This window comes from Oxyura jamaicensis, chromosome 15 (genome assembly GCF_011077185.1).
Source record: "Oxyura jamaicensis isolate SHBP4307 breed ruddy duck chromosome 15, BPBGC_Ojam_1.0, whole genome shotgun sequence".
In the NCBI taxonomy this organism is placed as follows: Eukaryota; Metazoa; Chordata; class Aves; order Anseriformes; family Anatidae; genus Oxyura; species Oxyura jamaicensis.
The window spans coordinates 7,757,034-7,776,379 of record NC_048907.1 but is presented as its reverse complement, the minus strand read 5'-3'; the positions used below and the strand labels follow the sequence as shown (position 1 = coordinate 7,776,379).

At 48.5% G+C, this 19,346-nt stretch overlaps 4 protein-coding genes and 1 long non-coding RNA gene across 6 annotated transcripts in view; 2 read left to right on the top strand and 3 right to left on the bottom strand.

Moving 5' to 3' along the window:
- Positions 1–283: 283 nt before the first annotated feature.
- On the bottom strand, positions 284–1,988 carry LOC118174743 (dynein light chain 1, cytoplasmic). 2 transcript variants are annotated; one of them, XM_035340339.1, is made up of 2 exons: positions 1,723–1,952; positions 284–670 (listed from the first exon to the last, which is right to left on the bottom strand). In XM_035340339.1, exons 1-2 carry the CDS (start codon positions 1,852–1,854, stop codon positions 533–535), a joined length of 270 nt encoding a protein of 89 aa, XP_035196230.1. In that variant the 5' UTR covers positions 1,855–1,952; the 3' UTR covers positions 284–532. The 2 variants fall into 2 exon arrangements, with proteins under 2 accessions (XP_035196230.1, XP_035196229.1); XM_035340338.1 differs by lacking the exon at positions 284–670 and adding an exon at positions 686–1,485 and having other exon boundaries at positions 1,658–1,988.
- Positions 1,989–6,900: 4,912 nt separating this feature from the next.
- On the bottom strand, positions 6,901–8,914 carry GATC (glutamyl-tRNA amidotransferase subunit C). The gene is made up of 3 exons (XM_035340900.1): positions 8,517–8,914; positions 8,022–8,125; positions 6,901–7,612 (listed from the first exon to the last, which is right to left on the bottom strand). Exons 1-3 carry the CDS (start codon positions 8,912–8,914, stop codon positions 7,557–7,559), a joined length of 558 nt encoding a protein of 185 aa, XP_035196791.1. The 3' UTR covers positions 6,901–7,556.
- Positions 8,915–8,958: 44 nt separating this feature from the next.
- On the top strand, positions 8,959–10,139 carry TRIAP1 (TP53 regulated inhibitor of apoptosis 1). The gene is made up of 2 exons (XM_035340347.1): positions 8,959–9,148; positions 9,509–10,139. Exons 1-2 carry the CDS (start codon positions 9,002–9,004, stop codon positions 9,590–9,592), a joined length of 231 nt encoding a protein of 76 aa, XP_035196238.1. The 5' UTR covers positions 8,959–9,001; the 3' UTR covers positions 9,593–10,139.
- A 2,511-nt stretch (positions 10,140–12,650) lies between these two features.
- Positions 12,651–13,927, bottom strand: LOC118174745 (cytochrome c oxidase subunit 6A1, mitochondrial). The gene is made up of 3 exons (XM_035340342.1): positions 13,787–13,927; positions 13,522–13,661; positions 12,651–12,907 (listed from the first exon to the last, which is right to left on the bottom strand). The coding sequence occupies exons 1-3, from the start codon at positions 13,884–13,886 to the stop codon at positions 12,821–12,823; spliced, it is 327 nt and encodes a 108-aa protein (XP_035196233.1). The 5' UTR covers positions 13,887–13,927; the 3' UTR covers positions 12,651–12,820.
- Positions 13,928–18,952: 5,025 nt separating this feature from the next.
- Positions 18,953–19,346, top strand: part of LOC118174750 — a 33,518-nt gene continuing 33,124 nt past the window's right edge. The window contains exon 1 of the long non-coding RNA XR_004754765.1: positions 18,953–19,209. This is a non-coding gene — a long non-coding RNA (uncharacterized LOC118174750). The remainder of the gene's footprint in view (positions 19,210–19,346) is intronic.

The following is a 19,346-nucleotide window of genomic DNA, read 5'->3' as shown; positions in this document are numbered from 1 at the left end:
ATCAGAAAACCAACTTCTTTCCACCACAACACAGCTGAACTCCAGAATTTGCGCTGGAGGTTATACATACTGAAATGCTTAGCGAGACTCAAAGAGCAGTCTTCTTTTCCTTTTCTCAGGAAAAATCCTGTTACTCTTCCTTACTGACTGACGATGGATTCATAGATTAGCTCAGGATTCAGATGCTGTGGATTTAGGAGAAAAATGGGGGTGGGGATGTTCCTTCACAGGGGAATAAAGAGATAAGGCAAACACTAAGACAGCAGAAGGGTAGATAAGACTCTTAAAGGACAAACCGTTCCAGTAGTTTTATTAGCAAAGAAGCTGTGTTTTGAGAGAAAATAAATACAAGGAAGACATTTTCAGAGCCACAATGAAAATAACAGCTACTACAGTAAAATCCCTGACCATTAACAATACAACAAAAGACCTGAAGACTGAGGTCTTTCCTCAGGAAGGCTGAAGGTAGCAGGCTGTTTGGGTTTAGTGTGCAGTCCTGTAACCAGACAAGTGTCAGGAGAAGTCCATGGTGCTAACCAGACTTGAAAAGAAGAATAGCAACTTGGCCGAGGTAGAAGTAGATGAAGTGCTTGGTCTCATGAGTCACGTAGCTGCCAAAGTTCCTTCCCACGATGCAGTGCCAAGTGGGATTGTATTTCTTGTCGAATTCCTGCAGAAGAGAAAACCCGGAATTTAGCACTGCTTGTACTAACAGTTATTTTGGCACTGATACGTAACTTGTTAGCAAGTATCCCTCTCTGAAGAAAGCAATTAAGGAGCAGCATATGCTCTTAAGTGCAGGGATCATCTGTTGTCTTAGTACTTTCTGCTGCTTACCAAAAAAAAAAAAAAAAAGCTTCCTAACACAGCAGAAATAAGTTTAAAATGTGTATGTTCAGGGAAAATAACTTTTCTGCAAAACTCATACCACAATTTCAAAGGGTAACTTTAAAGAACTTTGTTCTAAGTCTATAGAAATTAAGCCATTAATTTATCTTCACTAGTTAGCCTTAAAAAGGATGCTGAAAGGACTCTTAATGGAAAATTCTCTGCTGCATCCTTAATATCATGTCATGAGAATATTCCTTCTACCCATCGTACCTGGGAGACCGCTCTGAGTTTCAGATAAACCCATACCTACAAGGCTAGTACAAACAGAAGCTTACAGCCAGTGCCTAGGTATTGTAGTGTCCCACAGCCCCGAGATGAAGAGACTTTTTTGTGAGACCATGCACGTTTGCATTCTGCTCATCTCGATCTTGCAGCTTGAACTTACAGCTCAATCTGGCTCCAAGTAGGAGCCAGAGAAGAGCTGACAAGCAGTAAGTGACGAACCATCTGTTCTGCATTAGTGCGAACAGTTTGTCTGAAATGTGGTGGGATGGGGAAAAAAAAAGTGACGAGGTCAGCAAGCCAGCGCTGCTCAATAGGCTCAATGGAGCCAGTGTTCTGTCCAGGCACATCAGTCCCAGGGACAGGTCAGCTGCCGCTTGTGTTCGCTTGGGCAAGGAGATAAAGGAGGAAAACGCTTGAGCAGAAAGTTTTGCACGAGAAGAGCAGCGGGACCTCAACACTCCACAGGTAGGAGGAAAAGGAGCGTAAGGCCACCAGCCTGCAGCTGCCGATCGAGCGTCTCTGGACTCGTTTCTGCAGAGCCCCTTGCCCAGCTGCATTCACCCTGCCCGGCTCCTCGTGCCCGCGGAGCCCAGAAGCGGAGCTCACCTTCTTGATGTGCGCGGCGATGTCCTTCTCGATGTTGTACTTCTCCAGCGCCTGCGTGGCGCACTCCACCGAGTCCTGCTGCATCTCCTCCGACATGTCCGCGTTCTTGATCACCGCCTTTCGGTCGCTCATGGCTGCCTGCGGGGAGCCAAGCCCAGCACTGCGTTGCGGGAGCAGCCGCCTGCCGAGCGACCCCACGAGCTGCGGCGGCCCGGCCCGCGCGGAGCTCTGCGGGTGCTCGCCGCGGGCTGCCGGCAGCGCCTGGGCCCGCCCCGGCCCCGCCCCTTCCACACCCCCCTCGCCGGTCATTGGGCGTCGCCACCGCTCCCCCGAGCGCTCATTGGCCGCCCCGCGCGGCCCCAGCGGGGTTTTGCTCTGGCGTTTTCTTTCGGCCCGGCATGCTCCGTGCCTGCGTCCGTTGCCATGGCGACGGGGGGCGAGCGGGCCCGGGTCGGCCCTGAGGGGTGGCAGGGGGGTCCTGGCCGTGCGCGGCAGAACTGCCGATCCGAGGCAAAAAATACCTGATCTGTAAAACGAGCTCAGCCTCCGGCACGTCTAAATATCTCCCGGTTTCTGTAAAAAGTTTAAATACGTCCCAGTTTCTGTAAAAAGCCTTTCTGTAGCTGATGCATAGCTCCCCAAGGCCATTTTGTTTCTCGCCCCAGCCCAGGTCGCAGCAACACAGAACTTCACAGAGCTTCCCCTCACAGTCTGCAGCAGGCCTGCTGCCTCCCCGTGAGCCGGCATCCCTGCCCCGAGATGCCTCTTACTGAGGAAAGCCTGCCCACATCACAGGAACGCGTTCCATAGCTTATAAGTCACACTTGATCAGTTTTCCCATCGATATATCTCTTTTCAATTTGTCGCTGTCTTTCAGACTTAGTGATCTCTGATAAAAATCTTTACCCCTATTTACTGTGATCAAGTGAGCTCTGAACTTTGTGCCTTTAATGACCTGAATCCATCAGACTTAAGTGTCATTTGAGGCACCTTTTGCAAACATCAGAATTTCTGCAACTCTTGCCTTTTTTTTTTTTTTTTTCCTTCCTAATGAAGCAAGATGTTTGGCGAGATCCACAGTGCTCTGTTTTGTTAGTTTCACTCTCCCTGGGGCACTTTCTGCTTATACTCTCATCAGCAGCTACAAAATTGCTGTTGAGTGTTCCACAGCTGGTGATCTGTTAATAACAGGACTCTGAGCTTTGTCTATAGCAAACGGCACAGCAAGACTTAAAAGAGGTTTTAAAAGGTTGGTTGGTGATACTGCCATTTCCTTGTAGAAATAAACTCCAGGAAAGTCATCCACCTCACTGAAAATGAGAATATGTTTAATGTTAATGCAGTATAGTTACCTGCTCAGTGTCACTCAGCAAAAATAGTTTTACTGCAAGAAACCTTCCGCATTTTCAAGCTCTGAGGCAACCTCAGAAGAATATCCTCTCCCCAAAAATATTAAAACTGGATAATGTAGTACTTTTGCCATTCTATAGTATCTCAGAAATAACTTACGGCTTTAGCAACCAGGTTTTAGCATTACAATTAGAAGAGAGATAATTCACAGCTTTGTTTTCTATATCACCATCACCAGAGTTTGTTAGGAACAACTTTGAAAGTTATGAAATTAAGGGAACTTATCTGATTTAATGCAGCAGGTGAAAGGGTGTAAGAAACCTTGTGTTCTAACAACTTGAAGAAGCTTTGGGATAGACTTGGGGCCACCATAAACAATTTTCAGACCTGTCTGTAGTCTCTGCAGCACTAGCAATGGTTCTTTAAGTACTAGACAGTTTTGTGCTGACAGAAACGAACCACTTAACAATCTTCCCAGTGCTTACAATGAACTTTAGAAACACCCATGAATCTCTGAGGAGGTGGTTGTTTGGTAGCTGCAGGCACATTTCTGTGCATTTATTAAGGAATGGTTAGCTGAAGGAACAGATGTGATGACGACTGCAAGAAATGTCAGTGTGGGTGAGATACATGGCTTTAAAGAGAAACATAAAAGCCTGAGATACATGGCTTTAAAGAGAAACATTAGAGCTTTACTTGTTGATCAAGAATGTAAAAGTGTAATTTCCCTGAGGACAGAGCTGCAGGGGAAGGCAGAACAAATATATACAGGACATGATAGTTGGAGTAGAAGAGGTGCCAAAGAAAATTGGGTAATGGACAGTGTATACCATGTTGCAGATGGACCTTAGATTGCAAGTACTTTTCAATTGAAGCTTCTCTTTTTTTTTGCTGTGTTGAATACAGTATCACTACAGCTAATATAGATTTTTTTCTTGGGGCTCCCAGTTACTACCAAAACATAAAATAATCATTATTATTAATAAACTAACTTCAGTTCTTGTATTTCCATATAGCTAAAGAAACCTCCACCTTGAATTTTTATTTCTAAACCTGGCATCTATATGCTAGGGCATCTAATACATTATTATATGTTACAGATCTGTATAGTAATGGAAAAAACCCTAGCAGATTATAAGTTGAGCTATCTCCATAGTCTCCAGGGGAACTAGAGACATTTACAGCAGCTCAGTATCTGCCCCGACCCCCCCCCCTTTTTTTTTTTTTTTTAACTGAACGGACTATTTTTCTTTTTGCTCTACTAACCACTGAGAAAACACGAGTTATTTTACAAATGCATGTTATGCTGTTAGGCAGAATTTACAGGTCACGGTTTTGTGATTCAGGTCCTTAACTTTAGCTACTTGCTTGCCTGGGTTTATAAATTGCAACGTGGCAGAACACTGTAAGGACATGAGCCAGCCCCAGAGCTGCTCGTGCTTCGAACCAGCGCCACGAGGGGCATCTCGCCCCTGCCTCAGGGTGTCACCTGTGCCCAGAGGGGGTTCACGCCATCCCGTGGGGCACAGCACCCTCCACAGTACACAGGCCAAGGTACTAACCATATGACGCCAAGGAACTAACATATGCTGCCCCGTAGGTAGCTCGTCTGGCCTTTGCAAGGGTTCCTCATTTGGTGGTTGTGGCTGTCTGAGTCAGGGCTGTAATTCCCTTATTAGTGGTGACGTTGTAACAAACCCCTTCATTAAGGAAATGTGTGTTTGCAACTTCTAACGCAGTTCAGGCTGCAGGGAACAAGCATCAGGCAGTCTGTCCTCTCACTGGAGTGTGTGGGTAGGGGAGCAGCAATGAACTGGCAGTTTTAAGGCTAGCCTCTGCTGCATGGGGAACGTGGGATCATCTTTGTCCAAATTGTTGGTTTGATTGTTGTTTTTAAATAGTTACTTGATGATACCCTGGGCTGGTAGCTCCTGCGGCCATGCAGTTCACTCTCAAATTCCTCTCCCTTTTCCTTTGTAAATCATGTTGTCCCCATTCTCTCTGATAGTCAAAGGAGGAGGCCAAAAATGGATAGAACGTGTGGATATTTCTCAAACTGGGAGTTATTTGCTAACATGCTTGTTGTGAGGTATCCATTGAAGTCTTTCCTCATGATTTATGTATGCATCATCAACTACTTTTAGGCTGAGCTTGTATATTTGTGAAGGTTTATGATTTGCAGGGTCTGAATCTTGAAAAGCCTGACACTTAAGCACAGCGTTACAGCTTTTCAGTGAACTGGATTAGTGGGATTAAATAGAAGCTTTAATTCAACACCCTTTAAAGAATTCAAGTATCAAAACAATTGTTTTATGTGAAGCTCAAACAAATAATGAAGTAACTGCAAAAAGGCACGATAAGAGTGGAACAAGTGTTTGCTCTCACTTCCTGCCAGACAAATATGAAAAAAATAAAAATAATAATAATAAAAAAATAAGCTCCAGACAGTTCAAATCTTACTAAGCATGCAACCTTTCAGGGCAGCAAATGAAAACAGAACCTACTCAATGGCAGTGATTTCTTTTATCAGCAAAAGCAGCTGTGGTCCTTTTCACTCAGCCTAGGGTTTCCATGAAATACATGACAGACACACAATGGCCTGAGAGGAGCTTGCCAAAGCAGTTTGTGTACGCAGCATTATGCACAAGCCACTAATGGCTGAACCCAATACCACCACTATTCAAACTCTCAAGCATTTTTCTCAGTGTTTTTCAAATGATGATACTCCTCATATGCTCAGTGGCCTTTTGAGATGTTGAGAAACAATGCACGTGTGTCGTGAATCACTAATTTATCTTACCTGTTGTTTGCAGGGATGTAGAATATGCAGTTCATAGGAGAAATGGTTATGATAATGGTCATGCTCAGGACTTCGTCTGTCAGGAAGATGGCAGGACCTGAAGGAGCACATGCATGGAGCTGGTGGTGTTTATTACACAGAAGTACAGGGAGACTGAATGGGAATAATGGCTTTTCTCTGCAAACGGATTCAGAACGTGCACTCTCATGAGGTGAGTTCAGCCCCTGGGGAAGTGTGTGCCAGCATAGCCATGGAAGACCCTTCTTTCCTTCTGGTATGCTCTCAGGAGCCCTAAGAGCAGACTCAAACTGGTGATTAGCAGTATCTTATTACAGTAATTACAAGGGTCTTTTCTAGCACTTTGTGGCTCAGCATGTCATGATCTCTTCTAGTGCATGGCATTACAAATGGAGTAAATAAATCTGGATTCTGAGATCTGTATTTAAAAGGAGCACCACCCAGGAAGAAAAGATTGTTTTCCAGGCTTTTACAGTGCTTTTTATGCCTGGTAGTGAATGGTCTGGACTATTTGGTTCTAGTTTGATGCAGTATTCCTCTTTCAGTGGGTCTCTAGTTTCCCTCAATGAGCTTTGTCTTATCTTGCCTCTGACAGGTGGACGTTCAGCAAGGAAGCTCTCTCTGCCAGGATAAGACAGCGGTAATGTATTTTGTTTGCTATAGCGGTCCTCCCCATTTGCCCAGCACAGCACTTCTTCCTGTGATGGTCTCCTGCCCCCTGAGCCACTGAGGCAGGGTGTGGGGGGATCGTGTTGACCTTGGAGCTGTGCAGCTTCTTCATAACAATCCCCTTCCCATGGCTGACCTTCCTATGACAAACATCCTGTCTGGGAACAAGATGTCTGCTCCAGAGACTTCCTTACAGAACTTCAGGTACTGGCACATGACTGTTACTTGAGGGTAATAGGCTAAGCCCTATAGTTAAATCCATTACTCTTCAGCACCATCTTACAAAGTACTTTCCATACACAGACATAGCGTATGCTCCAAAATTAAAAATCTTTCTCAAATTTTGTACAAACCTAGGTATTTAATTTGTGAGAATAAAAATACAAGGTGGGAACTAGAAGGTAATCCATACAGACATGGCATACAGAGATACAAAAAGGAAATATTCAGTGCAAGCCAAACATCTGAGTCAATCATCTTCTCAAAGTCCTTCTGTAATGAAAATCTGAGTTCTGTCTGTACTTGACAGAGATGCTCAGCAATGTTACGGACTCCCCTGCCATACCAGGCTTTGTTACTTCTGACTCTATCAGAGCCAGAGTTAAGCTAAAGGTGATACATAGTCAGATACAATATTCCAACCTCTTTTGTTTTACTGACAAACCAGTTCAATGAAAAATTATTATTTTTTATTTTTTTTTAATCATCAGTTTTTAATGTTCTCTCTGAAGCCTTTACATCATTCAGTATCTTAAAGAATAGCATCAGATATGCTTTGCTAAATGCAAGCACTAAGGTCATCCATCTCTCATGCTGCCTTCCAGCTTCGCAGTGAGTATTTCAGAAGCAAGACAATTTACAGCAGGATGTTGTAAAAGGTGCAGTTGCAGTGCAGTTGCTCTTCTTTTGATCAAACTAAGTGTGAAGGTATTTCAGTTGTGACGGCACAAACCTTAAGTCTCCCAATAAAATCAGAAGTGACATTTGAGTTCTTTCACTAAGAGCCCTGTAGAAAAGTCTCTTGTTCTTCTAGCTTTGGTAAAGGGATGTTACCTGATAGAAAACAAAGAGTTGTGTGAGACCAGCTGTAAGTCACCTTCCAGGCAGCACAACTTATCATAAAAGTGCTTCTCCAGTTTATTTTGAGTACATACAGGCAGCTTAAATTTCCCAAGCGAGTACAGAATGTAAGAAAGTTGTCTAACTTCCTGTAAATAACAACTCAACATGTGCACTAGCTTTAAAGGAAGATTGGCCTCTCTTCTGCTTTTGAACCACTAGACTGCAGTCTGTTTCTGGTTTGGTGGTGGTGTTGACGTGTTTTAAACAAGTGACTACAGTTACTTATTTTAGTATTCACTATTACTTGCTAGTATTTCCAACAGTAAAGTCAGCCATAGCAGGTTACATTCCTCAAGTTAATTAAAGCAAGATTAAGAGGTATTTATAAACAAGACAGTACCTGGTGGGGCTACAAAATATTCCTCTACTTTCTCCCTGGCATTATTCAGCAGCTCTTTTGTGCAGTTGCCTTCTGTAACATCATCTTCTCTGAGGTACAGACACCTGAAGAACAAAGGTTACTAGCTTATCTTTAAGTTGTTCTATGAGTATGATGCGGGTATCTCTAAAGCTGGTTTTTGGTCTTGAGTAAGCAGGAAGGCAAGTGTTAGGATGATCTGAAGCAACAAAGAATGCCACTGCGTGATGTCTGGGGAGCAGTGCGTGCAGGATTATTCATGATAAGTAAGATACAGTCAGGAATGGGGGTCCATCATTGCTATGCTTACACATTTGGATCATGGGTGCCAATGCCAACTTTCTTCCACACAAAAGCACAATAAAACATTTAAGAGGGGCGAAATGCACACGTAGGGTGACTCCCAGAAAGCAAGTCGTACAAACAAATAAAGGGTGGACAGGTTACCAGTCGGAAGCAGGCTCCGTGCCTCATTACCTGTCCTCTAGCACCGAATCCATCGGCTCCACGCCATCAGTGTTTACCTCGCGGAGCTGATCGGCGAACCGGATGGCTTTCTGCAGCCTCTCCACGCCCTCCCTGTCGCGGAAATCCACCAGCGCCAGGTGCTCCAGGCGCTGCAGGACCTCCGCGCTCACCGTGCTCCGCGAGAGAGCAGCCTGCGCCTGCCCACCTCCTCCGGCAAGCCGACGGGCGCAAGGGCAGAGCGACAACCCCCTTTTACGCCCCAGGCCGGCCGCAAAGCCGCCGCCGCCTACCCGGCCCCGGCGCTGCCCCGCCGGGGGAGGCGGGAGGCCCCGCGGCCGCCCCCCGCAGGCCGGCGGCGAGGAGCGGAACGCGGCCCGGGCGGCGGGGAGCCACCGGCACAGCCGCATCGGGACCGGCGGGGCTCCGCGCGTCAGCTCCCTGCGACGGAAGCGCCGGGGGAGGCCCGGCGGAGGAGGAGCGGGGAGGCCGCCGCCATGAACAGCGTGGGCGAGGCGTGCACCGAGCTGAAGCGCGAGTACGACCAGTGCTTCAACCGCTGGTTCGCCGAGAAGTTCCTCAAGGGCGAGAGCGGCGGGGACCCCTGCGGGCAGCTCTTCAAGCGCTACCAGCTCTGCGTGCAGGTGCGGGCACGGCAGGGCACGGCGTCCCCCCTCCCTTCCCTTCCCTCCTTCTTGTCCTCCGTTCCCCCCCCGGGGCCCGGCAGCCCCGCTCCCTCCTCCGGTGTGGCAGCAGCCCTCGCTGTCCCCCGCTGGTTTCCTGCCTGCCGCCGCTTGCCAGGCACAGAAGCTGCCGGCTGCGTGCTAGGGTCGGCAGCCCCCAGCGCGTGTTGGGGCATTTCTGGTGTTAGGAGGGCGTCCCAGCCAGTCTTAAGGCTGCTTCATCTAGGTTATGTTAAATGTCACATCACTTAGCACTATGAAGTGCTATATAAAGCACTAAAAACATTTCAAATTTAACTTGTTTGCTTCTCTTCTTCCCAGAAAGCAATCAAGGAGAAGGACATACCCATAGAAGGCTTGGAGTTCATGGGCGCAAGCAAAGCGAAAACTGAAAACTCCTCTTAACTGCAGCGGTATGGATGGAGTCACTTACGTGAGCCTTTGGACTGAAACGTGACCAGGAAGAAGACAGGACACCACCTGCATAAGACCTGTGTTCTTAGGAAGCAAGGAATGCTCTCACTTATGAAAGCAAACTACCACAGGAAAAGACTGGATTACGTGGTAACTTCTGCCTCCTTTCGAGTGAATTTTGGTGGTGGTTCAGCATCTAACAGTGTGAACAGACGGTTTAACTAACTTCCCATTGAATGTACCCTGTGATGGGAGGATGCTTATTGGGATGTTGGACTTCCTAGTGGTTGGTTTATGACTTGTTTCTCTTGCTTATTTATATAACACTTGACAGTGTCTAAAAAGAATACAAAGATTAATTTCCTTTACCTCATCTCTGTGGTGCTGGATTTTGGTGGAAGAAGTTTGATTTTTATGATGCTGAATGCTTAGGGGCTAAAGCATTGTTTTGTGTCAGCAACAGAGATGGTAGAAAGCGCTGACGCTGGACCTGCAATAACTTAGCTACAATAAATATAACCCGGTTGTGCTTTGTTCAGGGGGGTAACTGTCTAACAGAATCTGATTATGACGTCCAAGGGGGACAGAGGTGGCCTGCAACAGAAGCTGAAGAGAACATAGCCTAGAGGCTGCTTTCTTTGGCCTTTTCTGAGGTACAGAAACAATCCTGAACTTGAATTCTCTCCCCTTTAGTGTTACATATCCCTGCAGGACAACTGGGCGGACCTGGCCATCTTCCTGCACACTACTGCAAAGCACCAGGTTGGCCACAGTCCCTGATAGGTTTTTGCTTGATGCAGTTAAAACATGTATTGAAAGAGAGCAACACTGATTGAAGCTTGACAAAAAGCTCCAGCTGCCTGTAGTGCCTCTTGGGGAACCTCACGTGCTCAAGAAACTGCCCCTTGACCATGTAACTAGGTGTGTACACTACACCTAGTAAAGAGCTGGCTTGTAAACTACAAAAACTCTGAGCAAGTTCCTTGTTATGCAGCAGGAGTGATTTTTGAGTGAAATGCTCAGCTGATGTGCCAGATAGCCCATCTGAATGTGGTGTGTGTCACTCCTCTGTGTAACCTGGCAGTGAGCAGTGGGCACTTGTTTTTCCTAAAACAGCAATCTGAAATCCTCTTCCTTGTAACGGCAGTGGAGGAGTCAAGGAAGGTTCCTGATGGTGGGTGCTTGTGTAGTTGTGAAGGAGTTACTAGGACTTACCCTCTTCTCTCCAAATCCGTTCCATACTTTGTCCATCCTGAGATATTTCAGCAGCAGAGCTCCACTCCTGCGGATCTCGCAGCAGCTAGAGGAGGGGTGTTCGAAAGAGAAGCGAGGGGTCAGGACCCACCGCTCCTCATCCAGCGGCCCACTGAGCACTGTGGCAGAAATCAGCCAAACTGTCCCCTCTACACCGACACAGCCAAAAGAGCGGGGACAAAAGAGAACTTCCTGATTGTCCTAGAATAACAGTGAGGAAAAAAGTGAGTATTGTGCTCTTAAGCATTATTAGAAGGGTCATTCAGAGGCTTTTTTAATTAAAATATTGGAGTTCTCAAGCCATTGCTGGGTTCTGTTAAAACATTGGAGTTCTCAAGCCATTGCTGGGTTCTCTGCACCACAGCTTCTGAGTAACTACTGCACACAGCCTGGTACTTACGTAGGTCAGGAACTACTGATGGCCTAACCATGAGCACAGCCACACAGCCTGGGTTAACCACGCTCGTTCACGGGTGCATCAGGCAGCTGGCAGAGCAATCTGTACGGGGCTGCATGGAGCATTAACCAAATCAGCTGTTACTGCTTCCTGCTGGGTCACTCAGCTGTAACCAAACTAACTTTAGCTTGGTGAGTTCAGGGATGTGTCCAGGAAAAGCACAAATAGCACCTTAGGGTCTGTCAAGCAGCTGGTGTTGTGTTGGTGGTTTTTTAAGGAATAATACATACAACCCCTCGCTTTTCTATAAGCTTTGTGTAGGAATAAATGTGGTGGCATTTTGCGAGCTGACTCTAAAATAACTGTGCCCATCAGTGCCTTGTTCTTTGTATTTGAACACATAAAAGCTCGTCTGAAGTCATCTCAACTACAGTGTTCTGCTGAGCTAAGTGGATGAAATTTGCACTGGAGCACGGGGCAGGGCGTCCTGCAGCGCCTGCTGCTGGATGTCACCCCCCTGGCTCACGCGACACCCATCCCTTGTCAGCAGGGTGCCGGGTGAGCTGCTGCCCTCTGCCTTGGGGAAAAATGGAAGCAAACTAGCAGCAGAAACAGAATTTCTATTTTTCCTACTGTGTAAAAGAACGTAGAAGCTGCAGGGGCAAGTGGAAAACAGTTGACTTGGAGAAGAAAAACTTCAAAATTAACGTTGTATTGGAACAGACGTGGGGCCTTAGAATTGGTATCTATGGGGGTAATTAAGATCTCCTAGGTCCCCCTCGAGAACTGGAACTAGCAAAACTGGCAAAGCTACGAAGCTTCTGAGTGACAGGGGTATTACACAGACATGCAGCGGGGCAAAACCAGCTTTGGTCTGTAGCATCTGTATGAGAACATCGTACAACGAGCCTGCAGCTTGTGAAGAGCAGGGGTGAGAACAGCTGTGCTGATAGCCCAGAACACCGCAGAGCTGAAGATTAACGCTGTGAAGGCACACTGAGCTTAGGTTAAACATCTTTGCTGGAATTCCATCTCGGGAAGGGCTGCGTAAGACAGAATTGCCTTCCTGACTCCTAAATAGCCCAACAGCTGACTATGCAGGACATGCCTCAGAACAGACTGAATTTTTACCTACAGCTGACCAGTTGTTAGGCTAATACTGAACGTGGGATGACAGTGGTCATTTAAACCAAACATACTCAGTTTCATGTTTGATTATTCCATTTCATGCTCTTCATGACGAACGCATGAGTCTTGCCAGCATTACAGATACAGGAGCAGGCGTTAACATGCGGCCGGTCCAACCCTTTGCTCCTGCACTGTCCTGTGGGGAAGCCTCAACACTAAACTGAGTAAGTTCTAAGGAGTCACAGGATAACAAAAGAGTCAGATCCTGAATTCAAGTTTGGAATCGTTTATTTAAAGGACCTCTACACAAGTACAGGTGGAGCACGCACCACCGGTCCATTTGAGCGTAGAAGGAATGTGGTTTTTCTTAAGCGATGGTTCCCACAGAGCAGCCTGGTCCGAACACAGGGAGAGCCAGAGTCCTGGCTGTGGTCAGCACCTCAGTTTTCATCTTCATAACCGGTGGGGAGAGCATTAAGGTGAGAATTGTGGAATAGAGTTTTGTTCCCATCGCCCCAGGGGAAGGGCTGTTGGAAGAAGAAAGAAAACAAAGCCCTGACAGATAACCAAAGGATGTGCTTACAGCACAGGAACTGCGGGCTCAACAGCAAACGTGGACTCAAGCAAGTTGGCACTGCTACCAGGCTGGAGAAAGCAAGAACTAGTAAATAACCTCCATTAGCTGGAAGCCTTTAGCTAGCAAGGTTATAGCTGTCACTTAAACATATAAATCCATTGTACCATACCACGAGGACCCCCTGCTTTGAGAATTTAGGATCACCTCTGTTAGCCTGCAGGCCTGCATCAGTAAGCAGAGCAGCTCCAACTTGACATTTTGCAGCAGGATTACTTGGGGATGCAGCTCTGCATTAGCCTGAGGTAAGCAGAGCAACTCCACGACTTGACATGTATCAGCAGGGCGTTAGTGGGATTATTTGGGGCTGGGGAGAGGCCTGTGGGTACAGCGGGTCCCTCAGCTGAGCTGAGAGAAGTGTGCTGTGCCAGAGAGAGCCGCGAGCTAAGACTGCGGCTATGCACACAGCGCCTCAGGATGATGAGGGACAAAGAGCTGTGCTCAGCTCGGGCGGCACCGCAGTCACGGCGAGGAGCAGGAGGAGGGTGGTGAAACGGGCACCCGTACCTTGGTCCTGATGCGGAGGTGCGTGTAGGGGACGAACTCGGGCCGCTCGCCCTCGTGCTGCGCCTTCAGGTAGCAGTTCAGCATGCACACGGCCACACCGGGCAGGGCCACGACGAAGGTCAGCGTCCTCCAGAGCCGGGCTGCGGGCACCGCACGGCTCAGACTCGGCCCCGCTCCCCCGGGGACACCGCGACCCCCTCCCAAGGGCAGCTCCCCCCCGCCCGCGGGCCTCTCCCCGCCGCCCCCGACCCCCCCCCCCCGTTACCTCCCCCGGCCTCGTGGGACGCCGCCGCCGCCAGGCCGCGCCCCGGCACCGAGCTGAGGGCGGCGCGCAGCAGCCGCGAGCCCTTCCCCAGCGCCGCCATCTTCCTCCGCCGCCGGAACCGGAAGCGGGCGCCGGGCCGGGCGCTGCGCTTCCGCCGCCTGCCTGACCTTGAGCTGCGGCGGGCTGCGGGCGGGCTGCTGCGCATGCGTGGCCCGGGAATTGGGAGGGGGTCACGTGATCGCGCGCTGTGGCTGAGGGAAGGAGGGGGCGGCGCCATCTTGGCCCGGGTTGGGGGGGGGGAGGAGTGAGGCGCGGGGGCAGCGCTGCGGCGGGGGGCGGGGAGCGCGTAACGGAACCGGGAGGGCTGTGGGCCTTAGCCGGGGGAATAAGGAGCCCTGGAGGAAAAGAGACCGCTAGCGTTGTGCTGGCAGGAGCAAGGGAGATACGGGATGTGAGGGGCAAAAAGCAAGGAGAAGAACGGCTGCGGGAAGGCTCCAGCCTGACCTGCTGAAAGCAGGACGGAGGCCGGTATCCCCAGAGCATTGTTTTGTAACGGTGGAACTGTGTAAACAAAAATACACCTGTCTATGGCAAAAACAACTGTAAGCAAGCAACAGACGTTAATGCTTCCAAAGCTGTCGGCGTGGTCATTTGAGAGCAAAGGAGAGGAAAAAAAATGAGTAAAACAAGCAGCAAAGCGCTGCCTGTGGTGAGGAAACGGGCATGACGTGGGACTCAATAAAGATTTTGAGCCGTGCTGCTGCAATAGCCTCCAAAGACAGCATGAGGTGAGAGCAGCCAAGGTGTGCTTCTCCCTGATTCCCCCCAACACCTTCACTCCTCTGACAGTCCTGAAAGCACTCTTCAGGGAAGAGAATGCCCACGAGAGCTTTGTTAGTGCTGACAACTAACTCAGCACAGCTGCCCCAGGTTAGAAGCAGTTCCCTGTGCGTTTTGCTTCCACTCAGGAAACTCCAGGGGGCTCGTGGAGAGCACTGCAAAGGGGCTCAGGCCTGCTCTCAGCCTGAGCATGCTGGCAGTTTCGTTACGGGCTCATTTTAAATGGGATTTTCTCAGTCTTTATCGTCCCAACAGCTGCAATTGATCTCTGTATTAGGTATGTCAGGAGACCAATGGGGCTGATTCACTCTTTAAGAGTAGCGTAAGCTGGGAGTGGCTGCTTAAATACACAAGAGTCCACGTGAAAATTTTCTTCTAGCTGACAGAAGCCAGACAATATTTGAAGCTATTCTACGAATAGAATTGTGAGGAATGTTTTGATACCATTTTATAAAATATGCTTAACTGTACAACGTGCGATGGTTATCATCACTGTGATGACTGCGTTCATCACGACAGCACACGTTTTTACAAAGGTACGGGGAAAATACTGGTGAGTGAACACTCCACGCTGCCGCAGTTGCTGCCTTTGATTACTGACCTCTGGTGTGAAACCCACCCTTTGCACTCACTGGTGGGCACTACTGCCTTACAGAAGAGTCTGAGTTTTTTTCCAAAACAGAGCTGAATCTCTCAGTTTAGCAACTGGCTGGTCACCTTTAAAAACGTGATCCTAAATCCAATACTGGGAGCCTTCTGAGTGCAGAAATGCTACATAATTTACTTAAAGAGATAAACAAAGTGGTGGGAGCCAGTCACTTTCAGAAAAGTGTTTTCGGTGTGGTGGTGGGGTAGGTGGTGATCAGGCCAGGACTTCTGCGGCCTGACTTGGCTAACCGCCTGGTGGGTATGCTGCATCTGTCTGATTTGAGCACTTTGCATTGTATCGCCGTCCAGCTCAGCAAAAATCTGAATGTTTGCAGTGAGCTGGTGTTCAGCAGAGGTGGAGTTGACTGGCCAAGCTGAAAGCAAACAGAAGTTTGTTACACAAGAAAGTTTAGGCTTGTTCTAAGAATGGAAATGCTTATGGAGGCAGGAAGCGTTAGCTTTCAGGTAACAGTCCTAAAAGTGAGTTCTGCAATAGGTTTCACTTTAATTCACAATCAAAGCCCATTCTCTTTTTTTCCTAGTTGCCAAGCTGGATAGCAGGCAGAAGAGAACATGGATAATGCATGAGCCGGTGATGAGCTGTGATTTATAAAAGCCTTCCATACCGTCAGCAGGGGCTGGAGCCTCCTGGAGCAATGCCGGCCTGGCCCGCCTGGTGGCAAACTGCTTTCACTGGAAGCAGCAATCTGCTTAGCAGGTTTGGGAACAACAAATGTGCTCGCTGGGACTGCAGGCTGTAATCTCATCTCTCTGTGTTTGGAGGTTTCCAGGAGCCTGCTCATCCCTCCGGAATAGCAATGTGCCCTCCATCAGGTACTGACCAGGGCACCCTCGTAACAAATGCAGAGTTGGTGCTGCAGAGATCGTGCCCGTGTCTCAAACTTCACGGAGTTTCTGGGGGGTTCTTCATCTTCCCCCTGTAGTCCTGGAGCTGCGGAAATCAATATTCTGCCATCTGTAAATCCTTTGTTCCCCCTTTCACCAGGGCTTTATCAGCTTTGTAAGTGAAGGAGGGAGAGGGGGGGAAGAGGGCGTTGAGAGAGCCATTGTCCCTTCTCTCGGGAATGATCTGGAAGTGCTATGCAAATCTTCATTTGAAGACCCTGGGAACTGGGGGAGGGCTTTAGCTGCGAGCTCAGTAGGAGGGGAGCTCTGCATCCCTGCTCACACACTTCTGCCTAGTGCAAGTAGCGGGGAAGAGTTTTTTTGAACTGCCAGAAGAGACGTTTTGCGCTTTGTGCGCTTCTGGGAGGTTTTGCACTCCTGTCTCCTGCTTTGTGCTTTTTTTTCTGCCTGCTTCTGCTAAATTTTTGCATAAGAATTGGGTAGGGGAGAGATCCAAGGGCTGCAAGTGGTAATTACGAGATCAGCGCGGTGCAGGGTGCACAGACACGGGCTCCCTCCTCGCGCACTGATCTGGGTCTCACCAGGCAGTGGGTGAAGCTCCAGCGGTGCTAGCCTAGGTGCCCTGTAAGCACAGCCCAGCTGCTGGCCTTAGCACAGGACACAGACACATTGTCAGTAAGCAAATGATTTGGCTGTTAAGAAGTAACAGAGTAAAATAGTTTGCATTTCTCAAATTATCACGTTGCAGCCACGTCTTAAAAAGCCCCCTCTTACTGGGGCAAAGACTCAGAGTGCAATACCTGCTTTATGAAGCCCTGCAGTCTGCTCTGGCTTGGCTCGGAGATGTGTCACCTGGTTTGTGTTAGGAGGGGTCACACTAACCGCCAGTTTCCTGGAAACTGTGTAGGGTCCTTCTTAGGCCTCATGGAAGGGGAAATATCCTGGCTATGTGGACACATGGGTGAACAGGACAGCGGGGAGAGAGAGAGTATGGATTCAAATCTAGGCATTTTGGTATTTATACTCTTTCTGCATGTAAAGGCAGTCAGTCTCCGATTTCGTGACCTTTTTCCTGGCAGCAGTCCCATTGTTTATTTTTCAACCTTACAGTTGTGTACCAACAAACTGTAAAAACAAACAAACAAACAAAAACTGTTTAACTTTCTAGTACTGAGAGCTCTGGAGAATATAACGCTGTTCTCTGTATTCCGGGCTGCTGAGAAGATGCAGCCTTTCAAAAATCTCATGTTTCGTTAAAGAAACGTAGAAGCACATGCCACAAGGCTCAAGCCTCTGCTACTTTCAACGTTATGTCCAAAGCAATGTAGAAATACCATTTCTGCAAGTACTCTGCTGCTCTATAGAGGGAAAGTGCATCACAGGCATACCCTCAAGAACAACTGGGTCTAAATCTGCCCTCGTTTTTTTCATGTGTAACTCTAGAGTGACTCAGCTGGCTCAGATGAAATCCTCTGGAGCTGTGCTAGCTGGAAACCTGTACGTCCCCCCCCCCCCTCCCGTAAGTGCTCCAGCTACCTGTGCACGCTCACACAGCCGTGCAGATGCTCTTCCAAGTGCACTTGTCTGCATGTGGGCTGGGTGCGAGTGCGCCCTTTTCTCGCCCACTCCTCACATACGCATGCAAACACACGCATTCTGGAGTGCACACATCCAGTCCCTTTCTCTTATATACGTTTACGCACATATACAGAGCTTTCTGAAAGCTCCTGTTTTCAGCAAGGTTTTATTTATAGGTCCTGGTTGTGAATGTGAAAGGGAGAAGGCCCCTCAGAGGGTGCCTTTCATGTGTAAATCAGCCTCGGCTGAGAGCATTGGGGTCACTGAGAGGAGGATTTCTCTCTTAATTACTCAGAGAGAAAGCAGGCAGGGGACTTTCTCAAACTAATAGGGTTGTTCTCTGCTGGGGAAAGCAGCTTGAGACACCCAATTTCTCTTGCATCAGACTTCGGGCCCTGATTCACAGGCCTCTCCTGCCAGTAGCAGAGCCGCTGTGTGTATGGCAATAGGAACAAGCAGATCAGCTTCCAAACCAGCTTACTTACTGAAGATGGCTCTGTTCATTCTGATAACTGGGTGTTCTTTGGAGGCCGATGGAAGAGCTGAGCTAGTTTGCTTCATTACTGTACCACTATTACTGAAAAAGTAAGTTCCTCTGTGCTGTGTACGTCTGGGACTCCACCCGAGTACCTCAGCATTCTTCCAGACATACCCGAAAGCTTCACGCTCAAAGTAGAAAAAATGTTGTTGTATAAAGATGAATGTAGTGAACAGGGCTCTGCAGTTGGACTCAAAACCAGCTCTTGAGTTCCCGGTTCAGCCACAGAATGCCTTTGTGGCCTTTGACAAGCCCATGTATGTGCCCGCTTACCCTGTTCCCAGCTGTGAAGTGGCATCATCTTCTCTCCAGAATGGGAGAACAGAAGTCAGTATGGATTGTGATGCTCGTGGTTTTAAAGCCGGGAGTGGAAACATTCATGTGGGTGATGAGCAGTCAGAAGAAATGGGTCTTTTTCTTGAAATGCAATACAAGCATGCGGATTCCCCTGCTGAGGTATCACTGTCACCGTTCAGCCTTCAACACAACACAAAACTGAGCCTGGAAATCTGCTGCAGAGGCAAGAATACCCCCGTCACGAGCCACGCAGTCCTCTGCAGGAGCCACAGGAGCTGCCTGTAGAACCACACACCAGTACGAGGTGCAGCTGCAAGGTGCAGCTGCCAGCAGCTGCAGAGATGAGATTCGCTGCGTTGTCCAGTGCACGGCTGCCCACAAGCAGGTGTATGTTTTTTTAACTTCAGTTTACTCAGATAGAATTGCATCCTCTCATCTGTGTCTCCTTTCCATGGGGCTGTTGCTTTTCTGGATAGGAAATAAATGCTTTGAGGGCTCTTGGTTCCCAGCCTATGCACGAACAGCCCCTCTGCCGCCCTGGTGCAGGATTCTTGAAGCTGCATGAGTTCAGCCTGCCCAGGAAGGCTGAGGTTTTATTCCGGGAGCACCTGTTTGAGGAAGCTCGCAGCAGCGGTGGGGGCCATCAGCAGATGAGGTCAGCAGTCTGAAGTGTCTGCAGAGGTCAGAGAGAAAATGAATGGGTCATTTCTTTTGCAAATGAAGAGCTGCAGCCTGGAGCAGCCTTAGCAGAGCCCAGCATGTGGGTCCGGGCTGTTCCTTTTATGAGCTGAT